The sequence below is a fragment of the Neltuma alba genome, unplaced genomic scaffold (assembly GCF_004799145.2).
Source record: "Neltuma alba isolate B1F8T4 unplaced genomic scaffold, ASM479914v2 tig00012939_pilon, whole genome shotgun sequence".
Classification (NCBI taxonomy): domain Eukaryota; kingdom Viridiplantae; phylum Streptophyta; class Magnoliopsida; order Fabales; family Fabaceae; genus Neltuma; species Neltuma alba.
Window position 1 is genome coordinate 311,817 of NW_021637305.1, and position 11,545 is coordinate 323,361.

The window sequence follows — 11,545 nt, forward strand, 5'->3', positions numbered from 1 at the left end:
CGAGACACGCTAGCGCTTAGCCGGCCAACTTAATCATTAATGTCAAATACATCAATTATTAAACATGACTTGCTATCATTAAACGCCCGCTTACGAAAAGTGGCGATGACAGAACGAAACAATGACCACTCACGTCCTTCTCAATTTTTGAATCGGAGCACTTGCAGTATTTTGCCTATGCAAGCTTAATTTAAAATCAGTGAAGGCCCAAACTTCATATCATGATAGTTCCTCTAATACCTATTTCTTTTAATTTTAAAAAACACAAATCAACACGAGGAAATCTTTATAGCTTAATGTTGAGAAAATTATATATATATTTTATAATATTCTTAATATTATTGAGACGTGTTTTTATTTGTTTAAGTATTTGTTTGATAATGCTGTTCAAAAGTATTCGTTTGATAATGCTCTTAGATATTTTAAATTTCGGAATTGCGAATTCTCTGACTCTTGAATACAACACGGAAAGATCTTTGAAGAGGATTGTTATCTTGTGATCAATAATATTTATTAAAATCATGCCATTCAAATCTCCAACAATAACAAGCTAAATTTAAAATCGAAATGTACTTAAAACTTACGAGCATCTATTTATCAAGACAGGTAAATGTTTCATGCTTTTTCAAATATATAATTAACTATTGAGAGTATTTTGTATTTTAGAAAAACTAAAAGCCACGAATTCGGGTTGAATACGGCACAAGTACGCTAAATGTAGATGCCCAGGAACCTCGTTTTACTACTGAGATTTTTAACACGCCGCTAAATGTAGCCTCATTTGATGATTGTTAATATTGATTTTTATTTTCTAAATTAAATTACCCCATCAACATTTGTGTCTCCCGATTAATTAATTAATTTTCTAACTTTTATTAACATGTTCGTGTTCACAATTCATTGTAAGGAAAATCTTTATCACTTGCTTCCAGAACTCTTTTAGGGGAAATTATGCTCTGCTGCTGATAAGTTACAGTCGTTATGTGTTTAAAAAAAAAAAAAAGAGGCAAAAGACAATTTTATTGTGAATAATACAAAAAAGTCCCCAAACCTGAAAGAAAAAGGATTAGGAGAAAGGAAGGTGGTGTTACTGTTAACAGGACGTTAATGAGGCGGGGAGCAATAATTGATGAGAGAAAGACGGGTCCAACACAAGTAAGTGGATAATGAGAAAAGAAACCAAAAAGTCGGTGGACGGCGGGACATCAAGGGGAGATGTTGTGGGCCCAGCTGGGGACGTGGCATATGATGGGAGCATGAGGATCAGGAAAACCTTTTCCAGATTCCCCGTACAGTTTTTGTTGCCAGTCTGGATCACAGCACTGCCAATAATAGTTTGACACGTGCACATTCACATGCACTCCTCTCTCCTCTTTCCGTCTTCGATTTCCCCTCTGTCGCTCTCCCTGCGTTCTTCCTAGGACAATTGTGAGGTCTCAAACAAGCGCAGGGATCAAACTTGCTGAATTACAGATTTTTAATTTCGTTTTGCCCCCAAATATCATCCTCATTTAGTTCTTTTTTAAGCCCTCACAATTTCACCTTCTTGAGCCTTTCCTATTAGCCGATGGCGAGCCTCGGGCAGACGATTTTCACACAAAAAATTAAACTAAAATAAAAAACGATTATAAAATGGATTCAAAATGAGACCGACCAGCAATTTTATACATCTTTTTCCTAAATTATTTTGCATTTACAATGCGTTTTGTGCTTTTTTCTTTGTTTATGCGCGTCTAATTTATCGCTGCTGTTCTGGAAAATCTGGCACCCACAAATAAAATATCATCGTTGTGTTACTTCTAGATTTAAGTACCATGTGATTGATTTGTGCAAACGAAATCTTTGCACCTGGCTGCAAATCAGTGAAAATGAAAAATTTTAGCGAAGCCTGGTCCAATACCAAAAGGAAAAGGATGGGAGACGACGTCGCTCCATGGCATTGGTGAGCCCACCTAGTAGGCTTTCAGGGTCCAGTAATAAAGGCCGATCAGCCCATACGAACGTGCGGAATCATTGCATAATCGTGGAAGAGCATCACACTTAAACTAGGCCCGTTATTTTGTTTTGAAAAGGCCCATAATCCATCTTGATTTTGGATCCTTGTAGCAATCTCGTCCATTATTATTGCTCTGAGTATGTTTGCTTAAAAACTAAGAAATTATTGAAGATGACGTGGATTCGGTGGCATCGAATTATGAAACCATAATTATGTTTTTTTTATGAGTGATTTTGAGAAAAAAGAAGGAAGAAGAGGAGAAAGATGTGAGGTGCATGTGAGGAGGTAGTATCAGCCAGACCAGAGAGCATGGGCGTATGAATTAAAGGCAAGAGATACGAACACAGCAATACAATCACGCACAATTAGCCCCTATCTTTTTCGCTATTTTCTTATTCGTGCGGACCTAACCCACATGCTCTCTCTCCTTTCAGTCCCCACTCCAGACGAAAGCGAGTTTGGTAACGCCATCGATATGTTTATCTGTGGTTCTCAACAACTCCTTTATCATAATAATCTTCTCCTATTGCCCCTCAAACGCTTGCCTTTTTTAATTCCCCATTCTTTGTCCTCTATTCTGATTGATTCACCTAATTCTTAATTTATCCCCCATTCCTTCATCTGTTGCCCTGCATACCAATGCCGTCACTCAACGCTGCACCTATATGAGGAGGTTAGGCCGGTTTGGAGTATTTGGCAGTAGTTGTCTTCCTGGTCACAGGCCATGGATGCATCATTCTGGCTCCACGATAATGAAGTGGCCTCAATGGTCACTGTAAAACAACTATTCTCACACATGAGGAGTTGGAGTTAGGAGTTCTGTTTTTTTGTTGTAAAGGTCTGAAATCAGGAGGGGGAGGCGTGCGTAGCGGGAGGTGGCAGTTGGGAGAGAGTTATCATAATAATTAAGGGATTCAAGACAAACATACGCTTCAGTTATGGTACTGGCAGGGAATCTGAGGTATTGGATGATGTGGGTGAAATCCAATAGCTAAAAAGCAAAGGTGGACCCGAGCAAGCACCAGCACAAGAGACAGGACAGCAAGGCTCGTCCAAATCATAAAAGTGAAAGAGGTCTTTGATTAGTTTGGGTGCTGTAATTCAGAGTTGTTTCACGTGCTCTCTGTTCCTTACCCCTCTCAAGCCTCAGCCGCTCATCGTTTATCCTCACCAATAATGACACAAACTCCCTCTGAAGCCATCCACCGTGCCCGTGGATCAGGCTTCCGAGAGGCGCCGACGAGCACGAAGCGACGATCAGCAGGCTGAGGATTTCAGATTTATGTGTCTATTTTGTTTACCTGATCAAATGGATATTTTAATCCAATGAAATTGTTTCTAATTACAGTAAAGGGCCTCGTCTTTTTATGAGATTTTAGAAAGTGAACGCGGGCGATGCCATTAATTCTATTATGGGGTCTGTGATTGTTATTTTACCTTATCATTATAAGCACGGAAATGTTCCCACCAGTTTTGGCTTTCTTCCCCTGCCTTCTTTAATATGGCTATCAGACAGGGCTCAATATCTAAAGGTGGTGATGTTTTATTGTACTAACTACTGAGCACTCAAGTCTCACCCTCTTTCTCTGAAGTCCCCACTATCGGAATCCAATTTGTCATATTTGTTGGTAGAATATTTAAGGTTGGAGCATGGCAACTGGACACATATGTTGTTGTTTAACGGATTTGAAGATTGATGCATTGCGCTCTGTCATTTAATTAAGATGTTTTTGTTCTAGCATCTTCGCAGTTTTTGCTAACAACTGCGAAGATGCTAGAACATGCTCTCATGAAGCTGCCCCACACTCCACCCACCCTGTCAGCTTCGGGACTCATCATTCTCCTCTGCATTTTTTTTCTTCCCATTTTATTCTTAGAAATCCCTTTATTACTCGTGGTTCCTTTAAACCCTCATTTTGACCCCACTAGAGTGTTTTGTTCCTCTATCCTTTTCCTTTTCAGGCGTTGTGGGCTCATTCTCAATTTTTAACGACACCCTCCTTTAACCCTTCTAATTTCACTCTTTTATTGACCCGGTTCCCACCCATATTTAGGTCCTGCGTTAGAAATTTCTTGTAAATATGCATGTTATATTTATATCTATAAGCTATCCTAAACAGACTCTTGTCCCCATTTGAAGAAAAACATCTACAATTTTTAAACGAGGCGTTCTGTCACATACATCAAACTTCTTTTTCTTTGGACCTGTAGCGGAAATTCTGGTCCCCATTTGAAGAACAACGTTTACTCTCAAATTCTTAATTCTATTACAAATATCAAACTTCTTTTTGTTAGGATTTTGAGATTCATACGCTGGTTTCCGAATGCTTAACGAGAAATCATCAGTTATATTTCCCCTATAAAAATTACAAGTCTAGTTTGAGGAATTAATAAATTCAGTTTCTTTCTTTCCCAAAACGAAGAGAAGATTTGAGAAGGGGGTGAAAAGGAGGTGATATCATACACGCAGACCTGCGTTACAGTACATCATCAGTGCTGCACAATAAGAGAGAACCAAATCCTTCCCCGTCATCACGATTCAATCAAGATCAACGCCCACCAATTCAACGCATAATTTAAAAAGAAGAAGATGAACAAAGATACACAAGTTTCAGATACAAAGGGAATAAAAACCACCCCCCTCTAATCAGATATTCGAACTCGTCCGCGAGTTTAGTAGTCTGTGGTGGGGAGCTGCTCGTGGCTGTGGGAGATGAACACAACCTCGTAGATGAGGCCAGCGAGGCCACCGCCGATAAGTGGCCCCACCCAGTAGACCCAGTGGTTGTCCCAGCTCCAGCTCACCAACGCTGGCCCGAATGAAACTGCCGGGTTCATGGATGCCCCATCGAAGGCCCCACCCGCCAGAATGTTCGCTCCCACGATGAAACCGATCGCGATGGGTGCGATTACTCCCAAGTTGCCCTTCTTCGGATCAACGGCGGTCGCGTACACTGTGTACACCAATCCGAATGTCATCACTATCTCGAACACCACCGCGTTCCATACTCCAACTCCAGCCGACAGTGCAAAAGCTGGTGTGCTCTGCCATGCAGCACAGCAAACCCAAACAAAACCGTTATTCTTGATCATATGAACTATAAAATTAAATTAAATAACGTGTAGTCCATCTCCTGTTAGTTACTATAACCGACCCTCACAAGACAAGTACTGATGGATGGTCTTACCAGTCCCCCGGTAACGAACTTGAGGAGCAAGCAAGCAATGGTCGAACCGAGAAGCTGAGCGATCCAGTAGACGATGCCACGCAACAAGGTGATGTTGCCTCCGATGAAGGCTCCGAAGGTGACAGCGGGGTTGACGTGGCCACCGGAGATGTTTGCACCAACGGAGACCGCAACGAACAGAGCGAAGGCGTGAGCGATGGAGGCGGAGATGAGCCCGGCAGGGGTGGTGGCGCCGTCGCTGGTGAGCTTGTTGAAGGCCATGCCGGCGCCTTCGCCGGCGAAGACGAAGATGAGGGTGGAGATAAACTCAGCCAACCCGGCCTTCAAGGTATCGGGATGAGTGGCCTCCTGGGGCCTACCGACGGCGATGTTTCGGATCGGCATGATACGGGGCGTGTTGAGAAATCGGACAGTTTGGGAATAGCAAGTGCTGGTTGCCACTTCTCAGCCGGGGGGTTTGAGGGACGACTCTTTATATTGAGAGTGTCCAGCGTCAGAAAACAGGCGATAGCAGGTTCCGGTAAACCAAGAAACAGGAAATGGAAAACGAATTATAGTGTTGGGGAGATATTGTTATTTGGCGACAGGCTGGGAGCTGCTAAATTTGTAATACTGATGAGTATTAGTTGTAAGCTTGTGATTATTCGGGACCTTTTTTTTTTTTTTTGCCCTATTTCTTTGGGTGTGAGGGAATGCGGACTGGGAGTGAGTCCCCCAGTCGTTGCTGTTGATGCCGCGAAGCAATTCGGCGGAAGGCATCGAGAGGGCGACACGTGCCCAACATGGATAAGAGGCACGTAGTAGAGAGGGATTGAGGGCCGGGGTTGGAAGTTTTGTCCGGTTTTGGCAAATTGCTGGGGCCTGGAAACATCGAAAGAGGCGGGATCGCATGATCCCTTTGGGATGGATGGTGAATGGTGCGGAATGCAAGGACCAAATGGAATGCGTCCATTTAATATTTTTGTGCATCTTTCCATTCAATTTTCGTTCATGAACATTTCACAATAGGAAAAAAATGATATAAATAGAAGTTAGGATAAAAAATTTCAGAACAAAAAATGATGTTTAATCTAGTATTTTATAAATATTATCAGATGATTAAAATGTTTTAGTGTCAGATTTAAAAAAAAATATCAAACTTGTTATTGTTAGCATGTTTCTTATCATTGATTGTTCAACACTTGTCAAATAAATAATGTGTCATTGCTAATATATTTTTTATTATTTGTTATTCAATACTAGTTATTACCAATTCACAACTTGTTAGTAAGGTTTTTTGATATAAGGATATTTTTTATATTTAACTATATTTTCAAAATACCATATTAGATATTATTTTCTCCTCTTAAATTATGCTTAAATTTAAATATTGCAATTCTCAGCTTGTTTTTATCTCATTTTCCCTTCACAGTAATCTGTTCTCATCTACTACCAATGAATCAATTTTCATTAAAATAAAGGGCATTAATGTTATTGAATAGACAGATACTTGAAATATGAGATCTTGTTTAATTTGTGAGTTATATATATTATTTTTCTTCAAACCAATTTATCCAAATTTATAAGATATTTTGAATAGATTTTTTTTACTACAATATTTTTAATAGATCATATCAATGAAATAATTTATATGAATTAGTTAAACAGTTTTTATATCAGTAATGGAAGGGTGTTTAAATTGCTTACAAAATACAATGTATAACGGGAAGTGTAAATGAGATGAGGGGAGAAACGGGTCAGTCCTTTTGGAAGTGACCCACAGGAAAAGCGGCTATCATTAAGCAAAAGCCGGACGGTCACGTGGGTGCTTTTTTAAAAATATTTAACTTCGCCTCAAGTTTACACTCACGTCAAAGCAGTCCTTGTGGATTTCTCGCAATATACACGCGCTTGGTCAGTTCGTAATTTCAATATATAAATTCTAATTGCGAATATTCACAATTCTTTGAATTCTGAAGATTTACACAGGCAACTAGCTCGTTAACTTTACAAAATGCCAAACTATATAAAACCAGAAATCTTGTGCCTCCCAAATATTCATATGAACTTTTTCCCCACGGATGAAATAAGGTAAAAGGATCAATTTTTGTCAGTAAAATATAAAGCAGAGATGGAAGTAAAACGATAAGGATTGGTGTGCCATATGGACATAAATACTTGGTAAAAATGCCTCTGGCTACTTTTGAAAAGTTTTCATGTTTGTATCACACGTCGGTTGTCATTTTTTATTATTTTGACCGTGTTGGCATGATGACCAGAGGATTGGCCTTGGATGCTTTTTGGTTTTACAGGGTAAAACAATGAAAGGCAACAGGAGCAATCGATTTCGTGATATTACAATTAGTGCCGATTCGGGTTAGTTCAGTTGAGGCGGGTGCTTCCTTTCCTGCAAATTTAAAATAAAGACAACATTCGTCCATGAAAAGAAAGCACAATTAGAAGTTTGTCGGGGGAAAAAATTGTGGCGACGATATGGTTGATTAGGTAGAAAAGCTCTGTCTCAGGCCAAAACAAAAAAAAAAAAAACAGAGAGGAAAGAGACGGAAAGAGAAGAAGAGAAAAAGCTGTCAAGCTAATTAATATAATGATGAGTGGTGGATAATGATTAGGGCACGATCAAATTAACTAAATTATCATTATGGTGTATTTAATACTACTCTCTTAATAGCCAGCTTATCTACATTTTTTAATTCGTTTCCATTGATATTGGCCCGGACGTGGCATCACACAACTCTCTTCTCGTTAAATCGTGGGAACAATTGAGTATCTAATGATTACCGGAGAGTTGCCATGCATGGCCCTTCCTCCTGGCTGGGAAATTCTATTCTAGCATTGGATGATTGCTCTTTAATCACCTTATCTTTTTTCGTAAACCCATTTATTTAGTACAAGGCCAATTATTTGTGGTGTGAAACATGCTATAACATGGGTTTTATGTTGAGAATTTGAAAAATATTAGATTTTATAAGTAAACTTTATTGACATCTCACTCTTTGATCCATAAAAATGTATAAAGACAGAATTATTCATAAATCTGAGATATGAAAATTAAACTGAAAAGAAATCTCAAAAAATCCATATTTGCAGGTTAAGCTATATCATGTTTTAAAATTGATGAGTTGCATCATTAACAAGCTGAACTTCCAAAACTTAATCCTCGAGGACGTTTTTTTTATATTTAATGTTTTTTTACTTGAGACCTGTAGCTAGATACATTCACATACATATGAAGGCACATAGGGTTGGATTACATTTTTATATCTAACCATGAATCATGCGAATAAGACGCACCCTTCTTTTTATACTAATTTCGATAATAACGTATCATAGACTGACTTTAAAATTCGAGGAATCAGCAGATTATTTTCCACTGGTTATATGCTGTCCCTACCGAAGTTTGTTGATAGTTCAATTATCGGGAGGAGGAGGCGTTTTCAGGCTCTTCAGTCTTCATCATGAAATGTCTTTGTTTCAGATTAAAAACCATCAACTTGGGGAAAACAATAAAAATTACAAAACGTGATCGTTACCGGATGATGCTTTATAAAACGTAACAAAACAAATATTTATGGAAAGTGAGAGATGACAAGAGGGGATATCCGCCAGCATATGCCTGCTCTTCCTCTTCTCGTCTTTTTTTATCTAATTAAAAATAAAATGGAGATTGTGTAGTGCCAGGTCAATGAAAATTATCCACTCGACAGCTTCAACAATGCATCACGGTGATGGCTTCTCGGGTATGTGATTTTGGCATTTAGCATGACCTGCTCAAATTAAAAGATCAACTTAATCATATATAGTTTATTAGTTAAAAAAAATAATGCCGTTGAACATAGTATTTGGGAGGAGTGGAAGAAACCACCATTGCCGCGCTGTCATACGTGAGCCAAAGGGCGATTAGACGTATAGTTTATTTTGTGGTTGATTTAAGTGACTTGTAAGATGCTGATTGAGATAATATAAATAATTGAAAACTATGTAATAACAATATTAAGAAAGGGATTTGTGTGCGCCCATAAACATATATAATAGAGGAGGAAACAAAGGCAAGAGGGGACTGTGCGTAATAATGGCAGGGGAGGGGAGAGGACCACGACGGGGTGCCTTTTACTTGGTGCGGCACAGGTAGAGTTTGTCTTTATGCGCAGACATGATGCACAAAATTCTGTCTCATAAGTCACAGGCCAGGCCACATGTTAAGATTCCATGAACCCCCATTTTTAAATTCTATTCAAGAAAATGAAGAACAATTGCTCATCAAGGGTTAAAAAAAAAAGCGACAGCCAAATTTTGTGGCTGCTGGGATTCGAGCCCAGGTCTCCACGGCCACAACGTGGAATTCTTACCACTAAACTACAGCCACATCTTGAGAGATGCCTGAAGCAACACTTTAATCTGGCTTTTATGTTTCCCAATCAGCTAACAAAAATAGCTCGGGGCGCCCTTACTACGTCCAGAAGTTTCTTAAACGAAGCAACGGAATCTTCCGATCGGTGGATGGTAAGGATATGATGGCTCCATGTTGTTTGCCATCACATTTAAAATAACTTATAAATATATATTTATATACGTTATAAAACTCTTTTCATATACTTACATTATATTCTATAAATTATAATTAAAAAAATATTTATGAGTTATCCTAAATGAGCCCTATATTGTTCGGTTCTTCGGATTATTTCCAATCTTTGTTGGAACAAATTTGGACTGTAGAGGATTTGCAACTCCGTGTTGATCAGCTTCATCTTCACTCGACAGTAAAATATTTTCATTTTTGACCCATCGCTGATCCAATAAGTAGGAGAATTAAGGAGAAATTACTTACTTTTTTTTAATCATGTTACCATTTTTAAATTATGGTTAGAATCACGCTTGGTTTTGACGTAATAGTTTATGAATATTCAGTTTCTACGTTTTATTAATAGAAAATATGCAATTTATAAAGAGTCCTAATATTTACCCTTTGGAAAATCTAATTGCCGACGCCGCTTGAGCAGCAGGGGATCAGAAGGAAGGAAGGAAGAAGATAAGCGCGTAATCCTGAGGCAGTAGTCGGCCACGCCTCACATTAAAAATAGAAAATCTGGTGAACGTTAGCTTATTATTATTGTAAATTCTGCTCAGAGTCTGATTGGCCAATGCCCCAACACAATGCAATGCCTATCTGACAGCTGTACGAAGCCCGTCGCCACATGGGTAGTGGGGAGCGGGCCACCACGTGATAAGTGGGGTCCATCCCCTTCGCTTTCACCGCATCATTAGGGATCCTCAATCCTCCTCCCTCCATCCCTCCCACATCTGGGCTGCATGTGCACGGGTCGCATACGATCACTTTCCCACCGGCCCTCACCTAAGCAACGCCGCTCTATCCTCAGTCCTCGCTAGTCTGTTGGCATGACATCTAAATTTTTTATTATTAACTTTTTGTTCTTACTATAAAAACTAATTTATATTTAATTTAATTTTAAATATAAAATTTTAATTTATCTTATCTCTCATATTTTTTTTTTGCAAAGATCATTTTTATAGCGGTTACGTATGTTAAATATTTTATTAAATAATAGTTTTAGTTAATACATATAATTAGTAAGAATGTTTGAAAAAATACAACATTTAGTTATTACAAATAACTAATTTTATTAATATACTCAAATTAATTAATTAGTTTTTATATTGAGTATAAAAAGTAATATTGATTTTTTGAACCTCATATTTTTGTTATTATTTGATAGAAAAGGCTTTATTTTATTTATGATGTGAAATGAATCCATTACTGTTGTTGGTCAACGGTGAAAACGTGAATTTCCATGTGCTGGGTAGGAAACAAAAGCAAAAGTAGAAAAACATGGAGCAGTAATAGGGACATGGCTTCCCATTAATTGATAGCTACCGGCATTGGAGTGCCCATCCTCGACGAAGGGAAACTATAATCTTTACTAGAATAGCTGTGCTGGGAAAATGAGTGTTTCCTTCACAAAATTGCATGTTCAACAGGTGATCGTGTCTTTATCCGTTTAGAATTTAAAAACTACGCCGTCCTTACCGGCTCAAAATGTTTGGGTTGGATTTTGATATTTTAAAAAACTCATCACGAAACATGCTCTGGATGTGGACCCGATCAATCCAGATGGATAAAGAAAAGCCCCGAAGGCACTCAAGTACAGGAAGGCACAGCCAGCATCAACCCACGATAACTGTTCCACTTTCTCCACTCTCACCTGGAAACTCATCCGGGAGGAGTTTTGGACGATGAATTTTTGTTAGTTTCTTTTAAAATCTTCATTACATTATCCTGTCTCCTATATTATTATTATTTTATACGTTGCATGTTTTGTTAACTAGTTAATATTGTTTTTAGTTC

At 38.6% G+C, this 11,545-nt stretch overlaps 1 protein-coding gene and 1 non-coding gene across 2 annotated transcripts; both read right to left on the reverse strand.

Moving 5' to 3' along the window:
• Positions 1 to 4,425: 4,425 nt before the first annotated feature.
• Positions 4,426 to 5,638, reverse strand: LOC114732860 (aquaporin TIP1-1). The gene is made up of 2 exons (XM_028920236.1): positions 5,185 to 5,638; positions 4,426 to 5,041 (listed from the first exon to the last, which is right to left on the reverse strand). Exons 1-2 carry the CDS (start codon positions 5,566 to 5,568, stop codon positions 4,670 to 4,672), a joined length of 756 nt encoding a protein of 251 aa, XP_028776069.1. The 5' UTR covers positions 5,569 to 5,638; the 3' UTR covers positions 4,426 to 4,669.
• A 3,837-nt stretch (positions 5,639 to 9,475) lies between these two features.
• On the reverse strand, positions 9,476 to 9,547 carry TRNAH-GUG (transfer RNA histidin (anticodon GUG)). Its single transcript has one exon. It is a non-coding gene; the product is annotated as a tRNA-His (tRNA).
• Between the last annotated feature and the right edge of the window lie 1,998 nt (positions 9,548 to 11,545).